Source organism: Scardinius erythrophthalmus (assembly GCF_964197995.2).
Source record: "Scardinius erythrophthalmus genome assembly, chromosome: 24".
NCBI lineage: Eukaryota > Metazoa > Chordata > Actinopteri > Cypriniformes > Leuciscidae > Scardinius > Scardinius erythrophthalmus.
The window spans coordinates 21,331,850-21,358,371 of NC_138244.1; the positions used below are offsets into that span (position 1 = coordinate 21,331,850).

At 35.8% G+C, this 26,522-nt stretch overlaps 1 protein-coding gene across 1 annotated transcript in view; it reads left to right on the top strand.

Moving 5' to 3' along the window:
- The first annotated feature begins 1,647 nt into the window (after positions 1-1,647).
- ush1c (Usher syndrome 1C) overlaps positions 1,648-26,522 on the top strand; it is a 35,408-nt gene continuing 10,533 nt past the window's right edge. The window contains exons 1-19 of the mRNA XM_081355717.1: positions 1,648-1,805; positions 5,441-5,508; positions 7,558-7,701; positions 9,502-9,640; positions 11,043-11,151; positions 11,384-11,408; positions 11,865-11,922; positions 12,732-12,835; positions 13,000-13,084; positions 13,193-13,252; positions 13,335-13,391; positions 13,725-13,867; positions 14,534-14,599; positions 14,954-15,099; positions 16,098-16,129; positions 22,256-22,297; positions 22,444-22,497; positions 22,578-22,677; positions 22,943-23,052. Of these exons, the coding sequence (XP_081211843.1) occupies positions 1,770-1,805; positions 5,441-5,508; positions 7,558-7,701; positions 9,502-9,640; positions 11,043-11,151; positions 11,384-11,408; positions 11,865-11,922; positions 12,732-12,835; positions 13,000-13,084; positions 13,193-13,252; positions 13,335-13,391; positions 13,725-13,867; positions 14,534-14,599; positions 14,954-15,099; positions 16,098-16,129; positions 22,256-22,297; positions 22,444-22,497; positions 22,578-22,677; positions 22,943-23,052 (1,578 nt within the window). The 5' untranslated portion in view covers positions 1,648-1,769. The remainder of the gene's footprint in view (positions 1,806-5,440; positions 5,509-7,557; positions 7,702-9,501; positions 9,641-11,042; positions 11,152-11,383; positions 11,409-11,864; positions 11,923-12,731; positions 12,836-12,999; positions 13,085-13,192; positions 13,253-13,334; positions 13,392-13,724; positions 13,868-14,533; positions 14,600-14,953; positions 15,100-16,097; positions 16,130-22,255; positions 22,298-22,443; positions 22,498-22,577; positions 22,678-22,942; positions 23,053-26,522) is intronic.

Sequence of the window (26,522 nt, forward strand, 5' to 3'; positions counted from 1 at the left end):
AGATAGTATTACAGGCTGTAATCCCTCTCTGTAAGCCTTTGGGTCAGTGCAGGGGCTCGAACCCCCCAAGAGCACCACACTGCCAACAGCTGAACCAGCAGGGGCCAACCTGGCGTCTTCCCCTGAAAATGAGCACTGGACACATGTACACACCCACATACACTGTCTCCCCCACACACACACATACACACGCACGAGAATATGCCAGCACTGACCTCAGGACACATACAAGCACGCACATTATCCTGTGAACGTGTGTGGTCTTAGGCCTAATGTTTTGTCATGGTGATAAATAATGATAATTACAAAGCTCCCCCAAAGAGCGGTGATGTAGAACACACACAGGGTAAAATATTGTGAATTACGGTAGATAAACATACTGTGTGATAAAAACGGTACTGGTAGGAGTTGATAGGAACTGTAAGCAGTTGCTGTCCTGTTATGTCTACCCATAATTGTCTATGCATGGTACACTGCAAAAAGGCATAAGGGGTTCAATTATTTTCATTTAAAGGCACTATATAGTCACAAAAATATATATATATAATATATATATATATATTATAGATAGATAGGTAGATAGATAGATAGATAGATAGACAGACAGACAGACAGACAGACAGACAGATAGATAGATAGATAGATAGATAGATAGATAGATAGATAGATAGATAGATAGATAGATAGATAGATAGATAGATAGATAGATAGATAGATAGATAGAGTATATTATACACAGACAGACAGATAGATAGACAGATAGATAGATAGATAGATAGTTAGACAGACAGACAGACAGACAGACAGACAGACAGACAGACAGATAGATAGATAGATAGATAGATAGATAGATAGATAGATAGATAGATAGATAGATAGATAGATAGATAGAGTATATTATACACAGACAGACATATAGATAGACAGATAGATAGATAGATATATATTATAGATATATATATTATAGATAGATAGGTAGATAGATAGATAGATAGACAGACAGACAGACAGACAGACAGACAGACAGACAGACAGACAGATAGATAGATAGATAGATAGATAGATAGATAGATAGATAGATAGATAGAGTATATTATACACAGACAGACAGATAGATAGACAGATAGATAGATAGATAGACAGACAGACAGACAGACAGACAGACAGACAGACAGACAGACAGACAGACAGATAGATAGATAGATAGATAGATAGAGTATATTATACACAGACAGACAGATAGATAGATAGATAGATAGATAGATAGATAGATAGATAGATAGATAGATAGATAGATAGATAGATAGATAGATAGATAGATAGATAGATAGATAGATAGATAGATAGATAGACAGACAGACAGACAGACAGACAGACAGACAGACAGACAGATAGATAGATATTATAGATAGATAGATATATATTATAGATAGATAGATAGATAGATAGATAGATAGATAGATAGATAGATAGATAGATAGATAGATAGATAGATAGATAGATAGATAGATAGATAGATAGATAGATAGATAGATAGATAGATAGATAGAGTCCTTTACATAATAACGTCCTTTTCTGGAAAAAAAGCCTTTGAATCCCCGTTCGATGTGTACTAATAAAGCTAACAGCAATATTACAGCAGAGATCGACCTCTGACCGGCGCCTGATCCTCCACGGAGACAGTCCTCCGCTCACTGACTCACTGTAGAGACGCCAGCACAACCAGCAACACCAGCAGCAAAACACCCTCTAAACACCCGCTGCTCAGCATGGAGAGAAAAGTGGCGAGAGAATTTAGGCATAAGGTGAGCTTTTAAACCGTTAGTGTTTAACTTAACATATGTGTTGACTGTTTTTATTAGCATTAGTTATTAGTGGTCTAGTTATTTAGCAGTCGCTGCCCACTGTGCCCAATGGCGGAGCAGCACACATAGGCTACTTCATTTTTACGCTATAAAATATTTGTAAAGTATGTCAAATTAATATTCGCCTTGCCTCGGACAAGGAAAGTAGTATTGTATCCATATGATCCGTCGTTATTTGATCGGTAAAACTGTCCAAACCTAAGACCTAAAAGATGTCCACACCTATCATCCTACGCCAGTTTTTCTGCTCTGTGATGTTTTAGACGTTTTTATTTTTTACAGTGAACATGTAAAACATGTTACTTGTTTAATAATTTCGACGTAATGGCTTATTTCGTCCAATTTTATTGCTTTACGTAAGCCAAAGGTGCAGATAAAGGCGTAATTTACAGGTAGAAAGGTGACGTCAATCGATGTACGTGTTCTGATTGGCTGAGCAGGTGATAGGTGTTATGTATAATACAACAGGTATTATTTACCTTTTGCCTCCTAAATATAAAGTTAAGACTTTTTAATATTTTAATTTGCTATGATTTACCTATTCTGATAGGCTACCTATTTACATGCTCATGCTTATATTTTTAGACACTACACAAAGGCTTCCCCTGTGAAGTGTGTGTGTGTGTGTAGAAGTGTAGCATCTGGTGTGCGGTGGATGAGGCACACAATGGACAGTTTTTCACAGCATTAGCTGAAGTGTCAGAAATGTGTAATCAGGCGTAAATGATTGCTGCATTAATTATTTGCTTGTCTTATTGCCTGTAGACGGGGGTGGGAAAGCTGCACAAAAGCTTTGCATTTAATTTGGGTTTCTCCTCTATAACAATCTATTATATTGCTCCCTTCAAATTACTTTGCAAAAACTGTACAGGAAATCAAGCTGGAATCAGTTACAGACATCTGCTTTTTATGATGTTAAAGTCCAAAGGTGGACTGTCATCTGGGCTGGTCACAATGTTTATGACTCCTTCAATAACCGATGAACACAACGCCACTGTTTTATCACATGTGGCCTGATATTGGTATTGATTTTGGAACAATGTGGATATGCTTTTTTATTTCTCCACAATGTTCATGTAGTTTACCTACGTATTCATTTATTATGCGTAATAATGCTATATCTTTTAATAATTAAAACAACCATATACTAATAAGTAATATTTATTAATGCTAAATAAAAATAAAAATATCACAACTTTATCTGCACTCATGTTTAACTCTTTTAATTTATTTGAATATGTAAATTGTATTGTTCTTGTTATTTATGCATTCATCCACCCATTTATATTCATTCATTCATTCATTCATTTTATTTATTTATTTATTTAGTTAGTAAGTTATTTCACTCACTCATGTTATTGTTTGTTTCTATTTATTTATGATTAAATCACTCCATTTATTTATTTATTTATTTATTCATTCATTTTTTCATTCTTTCATTTTATTCATGTTTTCATATAACCATTCATTCATTCATTCATTCATTCATTCATTCATTCATTCATTCATTCATTCATTCATTCATTCATATAAACAGCCTATTTGTTTGTTTGTTTGTTTGTTTGTTTGTTTGTTTGTTCACTTTTTCACTCATTTTATTAGTTCATTAAGTCATTTTTTCATATGATCATTCATTCATTCATTCATTCATTCTTTTACATAACCCGCTTATTTGTTTATTTGTTTGTTTTTGTTCATTTTTTCACTCCTTTTATTCATTCATTTAGTCTTCTTTCATATGATCATTCATTCATTCATTTATATAACCCACTTATTTGTTTATTTATTTGTTTGTTAATTTCTTCACTCCTTTAGTCATTCTTTCATTTATTCTTTTACATAATCCACTTATTTGTTTATTTGTTTGTTTGTTCTTTTTCACTCCTTTTATTCATTCATTTAGTCATTCTTTCATATGATCATTCATTCATTCATTCATTCATTCATTTTATTTATTTATTTATTTAGTTAGTAAGTTATTTCACTCACTCATGTTATTGTTGTTTCTATTTATTTATGATTAAATCACTCCATTTATTTATTTATTTATTTATTCATTCATTTTTTCATTCTTTCATTTTATTCATGTTTTCATATAACCATTCATTCATTCATTCATTCATTCATTCATTCATTCATTCATTCATTCATTCATATAAACAGCCTATTTGTTTGTTTGTTTGTTTGTTTGTTTGTTTGTTCACTTTTTCACTCATTTTATTAGTTCATTAAGTCATTTTTTCATATGATCATTCATTCATTCATTCATTCATACTTTTACATAACCCGCTTATTTGTTTATTTGTTTGTTTTTGTTCATTTTTTCACTCCTTTTATTCATTCATTTAGTCTTCTTTCATATGATCATTCATTCATTCATTTATATAACCCACTTATTTGTTTATTTATTTGTTTGTTAATTTCTTCACTCCTTTAGTCATTCTTTCATTTATTCTTTTACATAATCCACTTATTTGTTTATTTGTTTGTTTGTTCTTTTTCACTCCTTTTATTCATTCATTTAGTCATTCTTTCATATGATCATTCATTCATTCATTCATTCATTCATTCATTCATTCATTCATTCATTCATTCATTCATTCATTTATATAACCCACTTATTTGTTTATTTATTTGTTTGTTAATTGCTTCACTCCTTTAGTCATTCTTTCATTCATTCATTCTTTTACATAATCCACTTATTTGTTTATTTATTATTATCATTTTTTCACACCATTTATTCAATAATTTAGTCATTCTTTCATGTGATCATTCATTCATTCATCCATCCATTCATTCATTCATTCATTCATTCATTCATTCATTCATTCATTCATTCATTTATATAACCCACTTATTTGTTTGTTTGTTTGTTTGTTTGTTCATTTTTTTCATTCATTCATTCATTCATTCATTCATTCATTCATTCATTCATTCAATTATTCACTGTATGTATTTATTTCTGTATTTGTTTGATTGTTTGGTCATTTGTTCACTCTTTTTATTTATTTAGTTCATTCATTTATTCTTTCAAATAACCTTCATTCTCTTCATTCATTCTCTTCAAAAAAATGAAGAAGTTTGGCTTTCCATTCAACATGCTGGTCTCACATTAGATGAACTTCATTAGCATTCCTATGATAACAATAACGCGGCAGCACACTAATGTAAGGTGACACTGCTAGCATGATAAACCTCTTTATCTGAGCCCAGGAACATTAACAGGCCCAGTGGAGCAGATCTGAACTAATGATACTCACAGTACAGAAAAAACCATTCAAGCATTAACAACATGAGACCCAACCAATCTGAGAGAGGCCTAACTTACAGACAAACAATAGTTCGTCCACCTCCTCTTTCTCTTTCTCTCCCACGACCTCTCTTCCTCTCTGACCTTCCGTCTCAGTCTCTCACTCATTGAGAGAGAGATGTGTTACATCATTGACTGGCCAAAACGCTTCCTCAAAACTTTTCTACAGCAGATTAGCCACCACCAGGTAAAAGATGTGCATGCGGTTGATTTTCTGATTACTAATGATGATCTGATCAGAGGTTTGTGTGTTTGTGTTGTGCAGGTGGAGTTGCTAGTTGATAATGAAGCAGAGAAGGACTATCTTTATGATGTTCTCCGCATGTATCATCAGTAAGTATTTTTTTGACATAAGGGTTGCAGGTTCAATCCTAGTTATTACTGTTGCTCAGATTTAAGATTAGGGATTTGAACAATCCATCTAGCAAGCACAGCATTGACAACATAGTGAATTTTGCACAGAAAACGTGAACGTGTTTTTCTTTTACTGCAGTTTATAGATATTACATAATATCTCTGCTGCAGCATTGTGTCTGGAAGGTTTTCGTTACTGATAAATAATGTAATTTTCCATCAGCAGTGCTGGCAATCTGCACAATCAAAAGGACAAACGTATTCGGTGTCTGTTTATCTGTGTGTAATAATAGGAAATGCTGAATACATTCCCTTAGGTCTTTATTTGTGATATAGTGTGTAAATCAACACGTCATTGCTCCGCTGGACAGAAATAAGAGGCTTAATCCGATGGAAAAGTAACTTGGATCAGATCATTTCCACTGTTCTCCCTGCTTTCAATGGCAGCCATTCTCTGACGCCCCTTTGTCTCTGATATCTGAGTCAGGAGTGAAATATCAATGATTCATAGAGCAGCTGCCTCTAAATTCATAAGCTGATTTTATGTGGGTATAAAGTGTCATTTTCTTCAACAAGCAACAAATCAGAATGTTTTAATGTAGGTTTCTATGCTAGGATATAAAAGGAAAACAACATTTTACAAAGATTTTTTCATATTGTTTCAAAGGCAGAATAATAAATGCTATCATGATGTATAAATAGTTTCAATTTTACATGTTAAACTACATTTATACAGTACCAGTCAAAAGTTTGGAAACATTACTATTTTTAATGTTTTTGAAAGAAGTCTCTTATGCTCATCAAGCCTGCAGTTAAAAAAAAAAAAAAAAAAAAAAAAAAACAGTAATATTATGAAATATTATTACAATTTAAAATAATGGTTCTCTTTTTTAATATATTTTAAAATGTAATTTATTTTTGTGATGCAAAGCTGAATTTTCATCAGCAAGTACTCCAGTCTTTGGTGTCTTATGATCCTTCAGAAATCATTCTAATATGCTGATTTGATACTCAGTTATTATCAATGATGGAAACAGTTGTGCTGTTTAATATATTTTTTTGGAATACTTTTTTCAGGATTCATTGATGAGTAAAACGTTAACAGCATTTATTCATAAAAACAACATTTATTCAAAATAAAAACATTTCTAACAATATAAATCGTTACCATCACCTTTTATCAATTTAACGCGTCCTTGTTGAATTAAAGTACTAATTTCTTAAAAAAAAAATAGTTATTGTTCCCAAACTTTTGAACGGTAGTGTATATTGTTACAAAAGATTTCTATTTTAAATAAATACAGTTCTTTTAAACTTTTTATTCATCAAATAATCCTGAAAAAAGTATCTCAGGTTATAAAAAAAATATTAAGCAGCACAACTGTTTCCAACATTGATCATAAATCAGCATATTAGATTGATTTCTGAAGGATCATAAGACACCAAAGACTGGAGTACTTGCTGATGAAAATTCAGCTTTGCATCACAAAAATAAATGACATTTTAAAGTATATTAAAAAAGAGAACCATTATCTTAAATTGTAATAATATTTCATAATATTACTGTTTTTTTTTTAATGAGCATAAGAGACTTCTTTCAAAAACATTAAAAATAGTAATGTTTCCAAACTTTTGACTGGTACTGTATATTTTCTTTAATGATAGAGTAATGGGAGTGAGGCTGTATTTTGCAATACAGTAATGGGAACTGGTGGTAAAAGAGTTGAATTGAAATGAAAATAATATTAAAATCAAAAAAAAAAAAAGGCAACATGTATCACAACAGTCATTATTTTTGCAATTTCCGATTAACTTTAAACCTAACCTTACTCCATGAACAAGTGCTTTATGCTTTATGTTTGACCTCTCACTTGACTTGACACAAAAGATTGAATAATATTTAAGATCAAGTATCAAGATATATAATCCATATCTTGAGCACAAACTGTTTGTGCTTTTCTGAATTAGCTTTCCTGTTTCCATGCTCTCAATCAGGTCCTGTTTAAATGTCTCTGCTCTGCCCTTTAGATCCATGGACCTGCCTGTCCTGGTCGGTGACCTGAAACTGGTGATAAATGAGCCCAAACGCCTTCCTCTGTTCGATGCCATCAGACCCCTGATTCCTCTGAAGCACCAGGTGCAGTACGACCAGCTCACGCCCAAGAGATCCAGGTGAGAGAGGAAACGAGGAATATAGAGGATCATGACGTGTTAAAAAAGGGCTGATAGGGTGTGATGCTTCTGTGCAGTATGGCCATCTTTCTCTGCATGAATAACAGAGAAGGCAATAAAGACAGAGAGAATCAGAGGAGGAGGTAGAATGACAGCCGCTGCTCTCGTCTCCAAAGAGAATCATTGTTTTCCCTCATGCTCGGTCAGACGTGGTTATGAGCGCAGAGAGAAGAAGCTTATTCAACCGTGTCTTATGCACTGCGCTAATGAACTGGATTCTGTTTCCTCTTGCTGTGTCTTTCTCAGAGAAAAAAGAATAAAAGTATTATATTATATTATATTATATTATATTATATTATATTATATTATATTATATTATATTATATTATATTATATTATATATGTATATTATATATGTATATGTATGTATATATATATATATATATATATATATATAGTACCAGTCAAAAGTTTGGAAACATTACTATTTTTAATGTTTTTGAAAGAAGTATCTTATGCTCATCAAGCCTGCAGTTAAAAAACAAACAAACAAAAAAAACAGTAATATTATGAAATATTATTACAATTTAAAATAATGGTTCTCTTTTTTAATATACTTTAAAATGTCATTTATTTTTGTGATGCAAAGCTGAATTTTCATCAGCAAGTACTCCAGTCTTTGGTGTCTTATGATCCTTCAGAAATCATTCTAATATAATGATTTATGATCAATGTTGGAAACAGTTGTGCTGCTTAATATTTTTTTTTATAACCTGAGATACTTTTTTCAGGATTATTTGATGAATAAAACGTTAAAAAGAACTGTATTTATTTAGAATAGAAATCTTTTGTAACAATATACACTACCGTTCAAAAGTTTGGGAACAATAACAATTTTTTTTTAAGAAATTAGTACTTTAATTCAACAAGGATGCGTTAAATTGATAAAAGGTGATGGTAACGATTTATATTGTTAGAAATGTTTTTATTTTGAATAAATGCTGTTTTTATGACTAAATGCTGTTAACGTTTTACTCATCAATGAATCCTGAAAAAACTATTCCAAAAAAAAAAAATATATTAAACAGCACAACTGTTTCCATCATTGATAATAACTGAGTATCAAATCATCATATTAGAATGATTTCTGAAGGATCATAAGACACCAAAGACTGGAGTACTTGCTGATGAAAATTCAGTTTTGCATCACAAAAAATAAATTACATTTTAAAGTATATTAAAAAAGAGAACCATTATTTTAAATTGTAATAATATTTCATAATATTACTGTTTTGTTTGTTTGTTTTTTTAACTGCAGGCTTGATGAGCATAAGATACTTCTTTCAAAAACATTAAAAATAGTAATGTTTCCAAACTTTTGACTGGTACTGTATATATACAAACAAGTAAATGAATAATAAAATATAATTATTAATATTAATAAAGGTGTATACCCTCATATATTATTATTATTACTTAATATAAAATATTATATATTATATTGGTCATTTTGCTCATAGATTATAAGTCATTTTGGTATTGGTATTGGTTTTAATTTGGGGGGATTTTTATATTGTTTTTTAAGGATTATTGATTTCTTTCCAAAACCGCTAAATAGTTTTTTAAAAAATTGTATTTTAAAATTTTCAGGCAATGCTTTAAGTCATTCAAATTTGTCTTGTTAAATTTTTCCTTTATAATTAAAATATTATTGTAATTTGTGGAACATAATACATTTCACTAAACATCACTTTTACTGATTTTAGATGCCACTCTTTTGTCCACTTCTGTTATGAGCAGGAAGTTGAAGGAAGTGCGTCTGGACCGCACACACCCTGAGGGTCTGGGTTTGAGTGTTCGAGGGGGGCTGGAGTTCGGCTCTGGGCTCTTCATATCACAGATAGTCAAAGATGGACAAGCCGGAAATGTCGGCCTGCAGGTATGAAAATCCAGACAATATTCAAGGATGCCTGGCCTATGCGGCTGCTTTTATAACTTTTATACAGCATACTTTTATACTTTTTACTTTTACCCTAAGCAGACACTCTTTTGCCTTATATTAAATATCTGACAACAAAAAATGTTAAACTTTCAAATAGATGTGTGTATTTGACATGGCAAACCGTCATGATCAGTGCACCTTCTCTCCTCTAGAGGGAGCAATAAGCCTTCTTAAAGTCTTCCTGTCTTCTGTTCCCAAACACAGTCCTCTACTATAATCTCCATGATCAATGTTTGTCCTGTAGATAAATGGCATTCAAATGTGTTTATAGTGCAAAGTATGGAAGCTTGTTTCCGCCACAAGCTAAAAAAAAAAAAAAAAAGATAATTGCGACTTTTTATCTCACAATTGCGAGTTTACATCTCGCAATTCTGACTTTATTTCTCAAAATTGCGAGATATAAAGTCAGAATTGCGTGAAATAAAGTCAGAATTCTGAGATATAAAGTCAGAATTGCGAGATATAAAGTCAGAATTCTGAGATATAAAGTCAGAATTGCGAGATATAAAGTCAGAATTCTGAGATATAAAGTCAGAATTGCGTGATATAAAGTCAGAATTCTGAGATATAAAGTCAGAATTGCGTGAAATAAAGTCAGAATTCTGAGATATAAAGTCAGAATTGCGTCATATAAAGTCAGAATTCTGACTTTTTTTCTCGCAATTGCGACTTTATATCACGCAATTCTGACTTTATATCTCAGAATTCTGACTTTATATCACGCAATTCTGACTTTATAACACATAATTGCGAGTTTATATCTCGCAATTCTGACATCTTTTCTCAGAATTGTGAGATATAAAGTCCAATTCTAAGGGGAAAAAAAAGACGGACTTTTCTTTTTTTTACCTCAGAATAGTTTATATCTCACAATTCTGACTTTATAACACGCAATTGCGACTTTATATCATGCAATTCTGACTTTATATCTCCCAATTGCGTGATATAAAGTCAGAATTCTGAGATATAAAGTCAGAATTGCGTGATATAAAGTCGCAGTTGCGAGAAAAAAATAATTTAATTTAATAATTTATAACACGCAATTGTGACTTTATTTCACGCAATTCTGACTTTATATCTCGCAATTCTGACTTTATATCTCAGAATTCTGACTAACACGCAATTGCGACTTTAAAACACGCAATTCTGACTTTATATCTCGCAATTGTGAGATAAAAAGTCGCAATTATCTTTTTTTTTTTTTTTGTGGCGGAAACAAGCTTCCATAGTAAAGTGCTGCCTTTGTTATGACAGAGACTATGAAAAACTATTCTGGTATAATTAAATTATATTAGCATTTTTAAAGTAATATTAATGTGGTTTGCTGTGTTTTCTTCAGGTTGGCGATGAGATTGTGCGCATCAATGGCTACTCCATCTCCTCCTGCATTCATGAGGAGGTTATTAACCTTATCAAGACCAAGAAGACTGTTTCTCTGAAAGTCCGCCGTAAGATTTATCATTTCTATATACAGATGTATGGCATCTTGATTTAGCTGTCAGTTACAGTGATTCACTCACAGTTCAATGGTGATTGATGTAACAGTCGAGCAATTCATTAGGAAACAGTGTCTTCCCTCAGAAGAGTTCATTATTGGGATTGCCACTAGCTAAATATATTATTTATTGACTATTTATTGACGTGTTTTTAATTATTCCCATTGTGACACTCTATTTACAGATGTGGGAATGATTCCTCTCAAGAGGTAATTTGGTGTGATCAATCACTTTAAAGGGATAGTTCACCCAAAAATGAAAATTGTGTCATCATTTACTCTCCCTCAAGTTGTTCCAAACCTGTATGATTTCCTTTCTTCTGCTAAACACAAAAGAAGATATTTTGAAGAAGGTTGGTAATTAAACAGTTGCTGGTCCCCATTGACATCCATAGTATTTTTTTTTTCTACTATGAAAGTCAATGGGGTCCATCAGTCATTTGGTTACCGACTTTCTTCAAAATATCTTCTTTTGTGTTCAGCAGAAGAAAGAAAGTCATACAGGTTTGGAACAACTTGAGGGAGAGTAAATGATGACAGAATTTTCATTTTTGGGTGAACTATCCCTTTAATTAGAGGAACTTTTGCTTACACTTTCATTTGTCTTTTTTTATTATATTTTATTTTTTTATTATAATATTGTTATAATATTATTGTCCTAATCAGCTCCACTGATGACCCTCTGAAGTGGCAGTTTGTGGATCAGTTTGTGTCTGAGTCAGGGGTAAGATTTTCCTTCTCCATATTTTTACCCTATAAAGCTGTATCATATTTGATACTCAAATTTCCAAAGCCTCTAAATCAAAAGTTTTCTGAAAACCTGTTATACATAATCTTACACATGCCTTCTGTCATCTGATTGATAGTTTAGATTTTTTAGCAAGTAAAGGACCTTTTAGTATAATTCTAAAAATTATTCCCCTACAGTTCATGGTAAACGTGGCTTTTTGTGGTTAAATGTTGCATTTTATTAAGTAAACATAAACATAACGTTTATATTTTCTGTAGTATTTCAAGATGAACACTTACTGGACTGAGGCAACTTAGGTTTATCTGATTAGCCAAAAATCATGTAAATTGTGAGTATCAAATATGATGCTTTTGAGGAACGTTTATTTGTTCGTCTCTCAATCATCATTGGGTTGCATTTCATTATATGTTTTGTCCCCACAGTAAAAACTACACAGCTATAAACATACAACTTAATAATCTTGCTTAGACATATTATTGGGAGATATAGAGTGACAACTGTCTATAAATTGGCCATATCAGTATCAGAAAGAGAACAAAATCTGAGCATATTTTTGCTCAGATTAGTTTTTTCATCCTCAAGCATAAGCTTTATATTCTCCAATATCATACTGTATATGTTTTTTGTCTAAGAAAATGTATACACTGTTTCTTTTATAAAGAAAACAATTATATATATCTAATTTTTTTATTATTATTATTATTTTATAGACCAGGCTTTACAGGGTTAAACCAGTTGAAGCTAATTTAACTTAGCCACATTTTCTGACTCTTCCCTCCCAGGAGAGGAAGACCAGTATTGCTGGCTTGACTTCAATTGGAGGGAAAGAGATCAAGGAAAAAAAAGTATTCCTTAGTTTGGTGGGCACCAAAGGCATGGGAATCAGGTACGGAAGAAACTGAACTGATTCTACCACCCATATACACTAAAGTGCACAGTTGAATTACACTTATTTACAACATTTTTTAAGGTTTATTGATGCATATTGCCATAATGAACTTATTATAAATTTAATACAACACCCTGTGACAAAGAAATACTCTTTTGTAGCATATCGAGTGGACCAACACAGAAACCAGGCATCTATGTGAGCAATGTGAAGCCGGGTTCACTCTCTGCTGAAGTGGGCTTACAGGTCATTTAATTTAATTACTAGATTAAACTGAATTAATATAACATTGCTGTTTGATTCAACTGCAATAACACACGCGTGTGTGTGTGTGTGTGTTTTTGTGGCTTGTAGATTGGCGACCAGATTGTGGAGGTCAATGGGGTGGAATTCACCAACCTGAGTCATCAAGAGGTAAGTAGGAGCTTTTAATTAATTAAGAACCTCTCTGTGTATTTAAACTGGTAACCATGTTGGCTAATGTGTGTGTTTTCAGGCAGTGCGAGTGTTAAAGAGCAGCAGGAGTCTAACTATTACTGTCCTCACTGGAGCTGTAAGTTCACTGAAAGCCCACTAATACATTTCTGCCATCAGAACATCTCGAATACTCGCTGCGAGGCTTCTATCTCTCTCAGAAAAGAAAGCCATTTGCCTAGTATAAAGCTGTTGTAATTGACAGCGGTGGACAAGGGTTATACATTGTGGAGATGTTGTTTGTATTATGCTGTTAACCTCTAGGTTATTTATTGGTGCATTTGTCTTTTTTATTTAACTGGTATTTTAGTTGGTATATGTGTGTGAATTATGCGACCTGTACAGTATATAATGGATTGTATTTGTGCGTATATTTCTGCAAAAGTGCTGATTTGTCAACTGTATGTTTCAGGGAAGGGAGCTGTTTATGACGGATGAGGAGCGGCTGGCGGCTGAAGCTCGACGTGAGCTGGAAAGACAGGAGCTAATGCATCAGAAGAGGGTGGCATTAGAGACCAACAAAATCGTCAAAGAACAGCAGGAGAAAGAGCGCCAGTTAGTGAAAAAACACACAACTGAACACTACACTACACTATTCAGACTGTATTATTTTACATGCAAACGCCTGTAAAAGAACATTTGGTTGGCTCCTTCAAGATAACATCATTTCGTGACATAAGTTTACTTATATAGGCTACATACAGCATGCCAAATACCCAGATTCTACCAGCATAAGTGTCAAATAGCTACAGCAGAATTAAGAATTGGTCAAAAAAGATTTTCAGAACTTTTGGGGAAATTTTGCTTCAAATCACAGACTATCATGTGTAAACCTTGTAAAAAAATGACATTACAATGTACAAGAACATCGAAGAGCCTACAAAACATTCGCGCAACAACACAAAACACAAATGTTAACGATACAGCAAAATTCTTAACTAAATGCAGTTAAATTCTACTTTTTAATACATTTATGCAGGTATTCTTTAACTGTATCTTTATTATAAACATTTTAGGTACTATTCTCTTGTGGTTAAAACAAAAATGAATATTCACTTAAATACTTCTTTATTAATTGCCATTATAATCATGCTTTATCTGTTTGATGAATCATTACCACTGCTGAAAAATTGTCTTCACTTTAAAGACATATAATTCAAATTCATGCATGAAATCTTCATGAGTTGTTATCAATTGTTCTATATGTGCAATATTTTGCAGAAGAAAGATGGAGATATCACAGAAGACTGCAGAGGAAGAACAACGCCATCGCAAAGAGATGGAGAGGTAACACTCGTATAATGTTGCCAAGCAAAAATATCTTCAAAGAAAACAGACCTCAGATGTCAGAGTAGAGCAAATCGATGTGGATGAAAGCAATGTTGTGAGAGATGGAAGTGCATTCTGTTCCGTATGTCCTAAGTCACTTCTAATTTTCACAACCAATGTTTTTTTGTCCAGTAAAATTATATATATGATGAATACGACAAATAAATAAATGTGACAAACAAAATGTAATGTTTACTACAAAAGGGGCCAACTTCTTGATATTTGTGTTGATGTTCAAAACAAATATATATCAACTCAGAAATTATTTAGCAGGCTTGTCTGAATAGATAATGTATGTGTTGTGTGTGTCAGAATTGAAGCGTCGGAAAGTAAGCACCACAAAGAGTGGGAAGAAGATTGGGGCTCCAAGGAAAAATCCAAATCTCATTCCCCCTCCCCATCTCCCTCGCCCCAACCACCCACCCGCCTCACACCTTCACCCAAACCCAAAACTTCCAGTAAGTTGACAGCACTTCTCCAGTGCATGAACTTTGAATGCCCTCTGTAAAACTAAACTATTCTCTTAAAGGAGAACTCCGGTCAATTTTAACATTTTTTTGTACATTTGGAGTGCTGTCAATACAGAGAACAACGACAAAAATCGGTGTTGCCTACACCGAGTTATTCTATTTTTAAAATTTGCACCCTGTTGACTTCAATGGGGCAAGTACTAAACCTGCTTTTAGCCTCTTAACATCCTTGATGTGTCATTACAAGTGCACAGAAAATGTGAGTGATTCCTTCAGAGTGAACACTAGTGAATCTGACTGCAGTAGATGTGAAAGATATGTATAAAATGATGTTATTTAAGCCAGCGCAAATACCTGTGTTTACATCCTGTTTTCGGTTGAAGTCCAAAGTAGTCGATTGCCGAGTTCACGCGCGTGATCAAGGGTAACTAAACCTATGCGTGTGAACTCGGCAATCGACTACTTTGGACTTCAACCGAAAACAGGATGTAAACAGGTATTTGCGCTGGCTTAAATAACATCATTTTTATACATATCTTTTACATCTACTGCAGTCAGATTCACTCGTGTTCACTCTGAAGGAATCCCTCACATTTTCTGTGCACTTGTAATGACACATCAAGGATGTTAAGAGGCTAAAAGCAGGTTTAGTACTTGCCCCATTGAAGTCAACAGGGTGCAAATTTTAAAAATAGAATAACTCGGTGTAGGCAACACCGATTTTTGTCGTTGTTCTCTGTATTGACAGCACTCCAAATGTACAAAAAAATTAGCTCTCCTTTAGAGAAAAATGAGTTCTCCTTTAATAGTAAACACGTATGTTACCATGTCTAAAATGGTACACGTGATGCACCATTACTTCTTTCTCCTCTGCATGAACGGATGTGCATTTATGTTGGATGCATCATCTCCCTTTGTGTGCTCTTTGTCTTTCTGTCTATTTGCCTTTCTGTTGTGCCGTGTCTGTCACTTCCTGGTTCCATCAGCTGCTGAGTCCTATGAAGAAGAGAGCGGAGAAGTAAGTGAAGTATTCATATGGCATTATAGACAGCATTCTTTGACAAACTTCCCCTTTTTAAGACTCTTCAACTGCATGTAGACTATACTCGTCTTGTTTGGTTGGATCTTTTGGTAGCTTTTGGATGAATGAATCTGCAGAGTTTTTGCATGAAACTAATATATAATTCTTGCTATCTTAGCGTTCGGTTGGTTTTACCGTTACGAAGGAAAGTTGCCTACACTCAAAAAGGTACATTGTGTGCTGCAAGATTGTTGTGCTGTTTTGGTGTCCTAGAACTATGGAATATGTTGTTCATCTTGGAGATACTGTATGTCTGAAGTTATAGTTTGCATGATAGTTTGGTTGACATTGGTGAAAAGTCCACCAGGTGTTCTCAAATCACTTTGGATATTTAGAAAGGAAAAGAGACCAAAAAGAAGAAAAAGATGTCCAAGACTGACACTCTTCCAGCCGAGAAAAAGAACAAGAAAGAGATGGAGTTTGAGCTGAAACTTGCCAAGGAGAAGGAAGAAGTACTTGAGCGAGAGAAGCAGATGAAAATCAGCAGACTTCTGCAAGAGGTATCAGACTTGTTCTAGTGAGGTTACAGTAGGGTTTGCTGACTTAAATTGTACTCCCAGTTTAATGTGTGTAAATGATTCTGTCTCCTTGGCCTTCGGCCCTCTGACTCTCATTGATTGGTCAAATGTACCCATTTGAACAGAGACTAAATTAAATTTAGCAGGTATTGTACTGCACAATTGTACCCTTACCAATGGCAGTTCACCACATTCTCATTAGTATATCAAAGTTTCCATATTTGGGTGTGGTTTTACTAATTCAACTAGGTGTCAGAAACTGAGAGGGAAGATCTGGAAGAGTCGGAAAAGGTGCAGCATTGGGTGGAAAGGCTCTGTCAAACCAGACTAGAGCAAATCTCCTCAGTTGAAAATGAGTCCCCAGAGGTAAAGTCTATCAAGTTTCACTCAAGTATCCTAATGTGTGTTGGTCTTCTAGTCCATAGTTTGTTAGTTCAGAGTTCTAAGCAATTAAAGTGTACCTCTAGATGTCTCCAACCCGTTCTCCTCCATCGACTGGTCCCACCAGACGGAGGTTCCCTGGAGGCTTGACATTGGCCACTACTGACCTTGATGACATAAACTTAGATGATGTGGACCAAAGTCTAAGGCAGCCTTTAAAAAGACTAGCCCCAACTCCACCAACATCCAACCAAGCTCCACCTCCCTTACCACGCCCTCCACCCTCACCCCGACTTTACCAGACATCCAACTATCGCCCTCCATCTCCAAGAACACAGCACCAAATGCAACCAAGTTCCAGGCCATCCCCTCAACGCTCACCTTCCCCACCAGCCACTTGGGTACCCTCTTCCTCAATAGGTCAAATCCGGCAACCCCCTTCTTCCCCACTATTCTCTTCCAGGGGTCTGTCCTCATCTCAGCCGCCTCCCCCTCCCCCACCACCTCCTCCTCCACCACCACCGCCTCCTCCTCCGCCACCCCCTCCACCCATGCACATGGAGGACAAGTACCATGCAGGGTCATCCAACTATCCTCGCTCCCCAAGCTTATCCGAACAAGGGAGTAGGTTTGGGGACAATGGGTACCGGCAGAGAGGGGGCTTCTACTCCAGCATCCCCAGTGATCTCTCACGCCCACCCAGCCCGAAGTTTGACCGCAACTTGACGGTTAGCGTAGTTAACATTTTTAGCGGTGTGAGAGTTGATTATGTATGTCATATAGGAGTGGGTATTTTTAGTTGCATCGCAATTCATTCCAATTTGATTCCAAATTGATTTCATGATACATAGTATTGATATCTTCACTGAAGTGGCGCCAATGTTGCATCTGCAACACTGAGCGAAAACCCATAGAGAAGTAAATTCTGTGCAATGAAACCTGTGACAGCAGTGGTAATTCTGTTTGATTTTCCAATTGTTTTGGAAATTAAGATGCTTGTTTTTTTGTGTGTGTGTGTGTGTGTGGAACTGGCAGCAAGCTGTACATGCTTATAGGTGCTGTTGTACTGTCACCCCCAAAAAATTGTATTTATTTTTTTACCCACCAATTATGTCATACATACTTGCATGCCTTGAGTTTGTTGTTTTGCAGATGTGAATACCCACTTTTAATTTCTTATTGTAGATGTTTGTTCGGATACATTTGGGGTGAAAAGCATGTTGTTTGGTTTGACGACTTTGCAGTACCTGTGATTTCTATTTTTGTTGGACTGTTGAAAACCTTGTCCTTGTGGTCCAGGTGATGAGAAACACATCTCATGCTAGCAGAATATCCACTTCTAATAATCCACTGGTGAGTCCTTAGTTTGTAAATGATACATGCTGCTCTGTACCTTCCGCTCCATTTTTAGCAAAAATCAGACTTGCCACCCTTGTCTAACAAATGTAATGCAAGCTTAATTCAAACCGGCATCTCTTTTTCAGCGGAAATAGTTTTCCAACAGTTCTCTGTGCTTAGATGTTTCAATAGGTTACTCTGTTTTCCTGCTCTTAATATAACAACACCATTTCAAAACGAATATAGTTGCCACAAATCTTATTTAAGGGGCATTTTTTGAAACCGTAACTCTCTGCACTGTATTATAAATATGCACACTTTTTTGTGAAGTAATAACATTTAAAAAGCCATTTCACAAAAACATAATTATTACTAAAAAGACAAAGTCTATATATGTCTTTAATGAAATGTTCCTACAGTATTTTGTGTTGTGTGATTAGGATTGCATAACTCTTGAAGGTATATCACGCCCTGACCTTAAGTTTGTGTTCCTTACTGCTAACATCTGCATAGCAAATAGCCCCCAGCCCTCCAAACCAGCGGAGACAGATGAACCCTGTCATGTCCAAACCTGTCATGCTGCCAAGTCAGACCTCACACAGACCCACGCTCCGCTCTGAGACTATGGTAAGACAGGGAGAACGTATGTGTGTACGTGCGATGATGATGAGGAGGAGGAGGATGATGGTGCTGGTGATGCATAAATAAGCTACTATATCTTTACGGCTTCGACTCATTGGTTTGATTGTTGCGCCAATTGCTGTTTGACTCTGATTATAATTGGAGTTTTTCAAAGTCGAGGAGGACCAGGTAGATGCAGCTTTTACTGATTGCACTGATTCAGAAGGCAGAAAGAGAAGGACAGAAGGGGAGAGGTTAAAAGAGAGATGCTTCTTCCATTTGCGTGCACAATGAGATAGATTATCAGAATTAAAATGTCTTTGATTGATCAACATGACAAACCTAGACATGCTGTCCCTGTCATCCATCAGTCTCTCAGTCCTGTTTTATCAGATCACAAAGGAAGTTAATCACTTTGCCTGTTCTTGTGCCTCCTTAATTGAAGTGAATGGGTGCTTGCCAATTCTGTGGTTATTTTTGGAGGGTAGCAAGAAGGTCAAGAGAGGACAATACCTTGTTGTCTTGAGGTAGTATTCAGTCTTTCTTTATTATTGTTAAAGGTGTTTGCTATAATGCATAAGCCTGATTGCCAATTGTTCCCTCGTATCTAAAGAATCAGGTGTCATTTCTCTCAAATGATCCAGTACCTCGTAGCATCACCATCACTGCTGTTCTGTATATAATGATAGATGGTAGATAGATACTAGTTAATAGGTCTATTTGCCATGCTGAGGTGAACCTTATATGGCACGTAATGAAATGGTGCAAGTGTTATTTTGAGGTGTTTGTACGAGTCAGTCACAATTATGTTTGTTTCAGCCCCCAGAGATGCTCAAACGGATGGTCACGTACAACATGTCCTTTAAATCCAGCAAAAAACAAGTAACTGTCATCATTACTTTGCGTTACACCCCTCCTCCTCCTCCTCTCTCTCTCTCTCTCTCTCTGGCCCTTGAGTGAAGTCTCTGCTGTCTGAGTGTATATACATCTGCATGTGAAGTATATACTACATTTCTAACAATATTTCCCTGAGGATATTGGTACAATGTATTTATTTAAGCTGATTTAAAACTAGTTTTGTTTCCTTGACAATAATTAAAGGGGTCATATCATAAGGGATACTTGATGTAAAAAAAAGCAACAGCGTGTTGTGTGTGTGTGTGTGTGTGTGTGTGAAAAAAAGTGTGTGATTGAACCAAAGTGCTGTTGTTTATTTGTAAATGGGTGTCTACATAGAAGTCTTAAAGGCACAGCAGGAAAAAAAAAACATTTAAAAAAGTCACTTTTGGTGGATTAAATTAAATGAAGATACATTATATGACCCCTTAAGGGTCTGCTTTTTGGTTTGTTTGTGGAAGTGTAGATTGTATTCTGTCTACTGCATTTCTTGAGTTTAAAGCAACACTAAGGTACATTTTTTACCTTAAAATAATGTTTCCAAAATCGTATCAGTGGTTCATCAAGTTGTAACAGGGTGAAAGGCACTTCTGGATTCGCTTTTCAGCCCTATATCTGCTATAACCGCACTATGCAAGTTTGCCAAACCGGGTCTTGTTTCTGTAGTTCGATTGAGACATAAGAAAACTACAAATTTGACTTGCTTTACGTCAAGCGTTACAATAGTCGTTATTTAGTTTTCCTTCGTTTCTAATGTCGCAATGCATCATACTTTCATGAAATTATGCAACATACTCTACCTTGTCAGTGGACATCGTTCATTCCAAAGCCAGTGCTGGATAAACACAGAGCCTGTGTGCGACAGTAGGCTGCGGGCGGCGAAATTATTTACAACAGCGGTAATGGACAATTCCGCTTCCAACCTGTAGGGCGACCGAAGAGGAAATGTTCCTTAGTGTTGCTTTAAACGTGCATGTTATGAATATCTCTTAAAATACTCAAGGACATCAGAAGTATGATTGCAATATTACACTTTTATCAGTTAAGACATTACATTTTCACCTTTCCATGACACTGATCACCTTTCCATGACACCTTTCCATGACACTGATAAATTATGCAGTGAACTGCTGAATTAACTCAAATTTCTCAGAATTCTACTCCAGTCACACCCATATATTTCCATGCAATCATACTTCCATCTTGTTTGCTGTGAAGGCAGCCTGAGTGGATCTCATTTGCACTGCACAAATGGGAGAACCAAACTGAAGTGTATATAATATTAGAGTGAATATGCAACGGATGGCATCTCTGTGTGTTTCCATTTTGTTGGTTCAGTTTTAAGTGTGTTGTGGTTGTCAAAGACCCTTTATATTGTAACTATCTTTGCAGATGATTGTCTATTTACACTATCCAACTAGAAAGCTACCAATGGATCCAACAAAACAAATGCTTCCTTTCTCAGTATTAATATGTGCATGCAGTATGGTACTATTATGCAGTGTGTTATACTGTTTCATCTATTATGTCATATCATGTTTGATTTATTGACTTTTTATATTGTTTAGTTTTGTATTTTTAAAAGAAAGTTAGTCAAATCGAACCTGGCTTTATGCATTAACAAATATGAACACAATAAGCAAGGTAAGCAACAGATATTTGTTTAAATGTGCACTCAGCAAAATTTTGTTTGCAATGCCGGCTGATATGATAATTGTCTTGGAATTTATACTGACACCTATAGGTGTGGATGTATCATTGCGCATAAGCAAGTATTTTCGGTTACCAATTTCATCATATAAATACACATTCAGCCATGATTAATTCACTCTGATAGCGAAAATGTCCAGCAAAATGGAGGTTACAAAAATAAAGCAAGTAGCATTAAGCTGGTCATGTGATCTCAAAATAGCAGCCACCATGGAGCAACCATGTAGAATTAAAGAGATTTTTAGACTAATGATATGTTTATCTCATATGATTGTACACTATTTTAAATATATTCAAAATATGCTATTAGTTTTTGTGTTTAAATTACTTTAAATGAAGAAATACAGAGTTCACTTTTTAAGATCAGATGCTTTTTATAGATTGATTTAGTGGGCACTGATCTGGAAGACTAAACACAACCTGCCAATGATTGGATTAGCGGTGACAACTATCCGGATATATAGTGTTCATTTGTTTCTTCTTGGAAATCAATGAGCACTAATTTGTTTTTGCTTAAATTATGTCCTTAGAACGAACCTCACATTTTTACAGACTATACTATACTGTCAGTTTTTCCTATTTTTTTTTTTTTTTGCAGGGATTTCAGAAATACGTGGATGATTTTGATCCATATTCCATGGTACTGTAACCCTTTACATTAACAGTTCTTTCTGCACCCTTTTGCCATTTTTATATTTTGTAACAAAGATATGACACACTGCCTGAGCGTTTCTCTATGGAATATTACTTTTACCATCTTAGCTCTAACTGTGTATGTTTTAACAGTTCACGGCTGAGCAGCTAGCTGGCAGAGATGTGCGACTTTTGAGAATTAAGAAGGTAATTAAGGAAAAAAAAGAAAGAAATGTGAGCAACATCTGTAAAATGTAAACACTATGTATTGTATTCACATTCTTCAGGAAGGAAAGCTTGATCTGGCCATAGAGGGAGGAATCGACTCTCCATTGGGAAAGATTGTGGTGTCATCTATCTACGAGGGAGGTGCAGCAGATAAACATGGTAAGTCATACAAACATAACACGTTTCCAAGATTTCATAGAGATTTGGAGGGTTGGTTCTTTTGACTTCTGGCTTTAACAAACACCTTAGCAACCGCACTCTGAAAACTAATGATGATCATGCAAAAGTCTAGTTTATTTCTCAGTCATTTGTGATATTGATTATATTGACTTAATAAAACATTTAGTTTTGTTTCAAAATTACCTGCTTAGTGTTTTCAATATATTACTGTTAATTTTCTATGGTTTTGTTCATGTTATCTCAGGTGGGGTCGTGTCTGGTGATGAGATCATGGCTGTGAATGGAAAGATCCTCACGGATGTGACTCTAGCTGAAGGACAGACCTCAATGGCTCAGGCCTGGAACAGTGGAGGGGTACGACCCTCATTACAATAAAACAGCCAATCACTTTTAAATCAGTTGATCTGTCTGAACAGATTGTCCTGGGGTGAAGAAGACAATGCAGCTCATTGGAGCCAAATGGTTTGCATTCACACATATTTAGGGCGTTCACACTTGTAGTTCATTTATCTTGTCTGGTCTGGATCAAAAAAGGAAATGATTCATTTAGTCCTGGTTTGCTTAGCTTTCACGCTGTTATTTTTAAGAGCAAACCTAAAGACACAAAACACAAAAACGGAACTTACCAAAAATCCAAAACAATGCTGTGTGCTGGGCTTAACATGCTCGCTGTATGTGCGTACATATGATGGAATTTTTACCAGCTGAAAACTCAAGAATAGCTTATAAGTTGTGATGAGTCAAAATAGCAACAGGGATTCCTCCGCAACATCGTGAATATAACAAGAAAAAAATAGGTATGCTTGAGCATTCTGTCCTTTTTGGCGTCGCATCTCGTGAATTCTAGATTTCTTTGGTCTGTGTTGCACTCATATTCAGTCGAACATTACCAGAATTTATTTGGAAGTGGACCAAGACCCAATGAAAAGGTGGGTTTTGGTCCTCTTGTTTGATATGCACCAGTGTTCTGATGTTCATAATTATTCAAATGAACCGCACTAACAGAGCAGTCACACCAGAGTTAATTTTAATCAAACCAAACCTGCCAAGTGTGAACACACCCTTAAAGTACAACTTTTGTCAATAACACTTCTAAGTTAAATTCACTCAGAATTCGAACACCCGTCCTTCACATTTCCCACCCTCTTGCCCACCCTCTCATCTTACATCTTACCTCTTACCATACTCAGCATTCAAATCATGTTGAAATAACTGCTATTTACAACATAAAAAACATTAACATAATGTCCTAAATTTAATCAACCAAGCCTTTTCAGCCTTCAACGGTTTAATGAACTTATAAAGCATTGTGTCTGTCGGTCTCAAATGTAGTTTTATTCCAGTCCTTGTGCAGATTCCTTGTTCTTCAAAATTTTACAGATGAATCAACACACTCTTGTAGCAATTCGTAACTATTTAACATTTTGTCATTTTACATTGGTAGTGAATTCATATGAATTCGTAAAATCTGATTTACGTTTTTAATACGATCTGGGTTTGGTTTACGGGTGGACCTTCATGCTTAGGTTATTTTTCGACAAAATTTGTACGTTTTCATATCACTTAAATTGTATGAATTTGTCAAACTGTAATTGTTTAGTGTGATGTTCTCATTCGAGTATTTGACAAGAAAACAGACGTGTGCATTTAGTATACTTTACTGTGATATCAGACAGTTATTACACAGACAGCCGTCATCCCTCGTGGGCTTAATGCTAGTGCTCTGTTGTTTACACACCGTAATACGGCAGGCGTACCCCCGTGCGTCATAACGTAAAACATCACTGTCGTAAAACCTCATACTGCATATCCTAAACACTACATCACTCCTTTTTTTTTTTTAACAATTAGATCCACTACTTTGGACATATGTGACTTACTTACTTGTCATCTGTAACAACAACATTACTTGTCATACGTAGCTCGGCAGTACAAATGTAAACATATAATTCAAACCTGTGCTAGAACAAACACATTCAGGTAACTTATCAAGTGTGCTTAGAATGAACAGTATCAAAGTGCAACAGTACTTCATAATCACTGAAGTACATTCTTATGCATTGTGCAAATGGTTTTGAAAAGAGAAAGAACAGTCCTTTGGGAACCTTTAGGTTAGTCTTTTAGACAGAACGGTCATTCAGAAACCTTTAGACTAATCTATTGCTGTATTGGGTGTAAACATTCTTCACTCAAGCTCATAGTCTTTGAGGTATGATGGACGCTGGCGGTTAACGGTATGTCCTCATTATCAACAATTCTCTCATCCTCCTCATCCAGAGCTGTGGGCGCATCTTTTGTCTTGGAGATAATTTTTTTGAAGAAAGACGAATTCCGTGTTATGGAATGTCCATCTCGGGTTGCTGTGACCATGGAGCCATTGACCTCTGCCACAGCGTATGGCTTGATGTTGTATGGGGTAGTAAGTTTGTTGTGCTTGGGTTGTTGGTAGAGTACCTTGTCACCAGGGGTGAATGTGATTGGCTTAGCACGACGGCGCGCGTCTGAGTTGGATTTCATCTTTGCTTTTGCATTAGTGTCCCGCTCCCTGATGATGTGATCATTGTTGCATTCGCAGGTTGTGGTGATCAACGGGATCTTGGTGTGAATTTTGCGCTTAAACAACAATTCAGCAGGTGACGCTTCTGTGGTGCTGTGTGGTGTGGCGCGATACTCACGGAGAAACGTGTTGAGTCTCTGTTTCCACGGGGTGTTCTGCGTCTCTGCCACACGGATTGCTTTTCCAAGCGTGTGCATGAAACGTTCTGCTGTTGCATTTGCTTGAGGCCAGAGAGGTGTTATTTTCCGATGGTGGAAACCTAGATGGCCTGCAAACTTGGAAAACTGGTCACTGTTAAAAGGGGGCCCGTTGTCTGTTTTTAGAACTCTGGGAATTCCAAACATCGAGAACACTTTGTCGATGATTGGGATGACTGTGTTGGCTGAGACAGATCTTATAATTTCAACAACTGGGTAGCGAGAATATTCATCTATGACAACTAGTAGATATTCTCCAGTTGGAAGTGGCCCGTAGAAATCTGCACTGATGTTAAACCAGGGGGCTTCTGGCAACTCAGACATTCTCAGTGGCTCGGACTGTGTTATAGGTGTGTTGGCTTGACATGCTAAACAGCTCTTGACCGTCAGTTCTGCTTTCTGGTCTATGTTAGGAAACCAGACCTTTGACCTGAGCAGTGTCTTAGTCTTTACAATGCCCTGGTGTCCTTCATGGGCTAGCTGTAACACTCTGTGCTCGAGGGATGCAGGGATGACAATTCTCGTACCTCGCAGGATGATGTCGTCGGTGTGGGACACCGTGAGCTCCCCACTAATCTGCCTGTACTTTTTCAGTGTTTCAGCATGTTGTGTGTCGCCTGTAATTTTGTGCCATGTGTTGTCTCTGATGTGTGCACTAACCTTTTGCAGGATTGGGTCTTTTAGTGTTTCATCTTTTATCTCCTGGAGAGTCATGGCTTTTGGTGTGGCATGCTCAGCTACAAAGTTGACATACTCCTCTGCCACTTTCACCGCTCTTGTGCTTTCGCTCATCTGCATCGGGATGGGGTGACGGGAGATGTAATCGGCAGGGTTGTCTGCACCTTTCCTGTATTCTACCCTGAAGTTGTAGGGCTGTAGTCTCAGTCCCCATCTCTCGATCCTTGCAGGTGGTTTTGAACGAGGGTTGTTCCATATGACCTCTAGAGCTTTGTGGTCAGTGACAAGGATGAATGGGTTGCCAGACAGGTATAAGTGAAAGTGTTCACAGCTCCACACAATGGCCAGTGCCTCCTTTTCCATTTGTGAGTAACGTCTTTCTACGTCGCTGA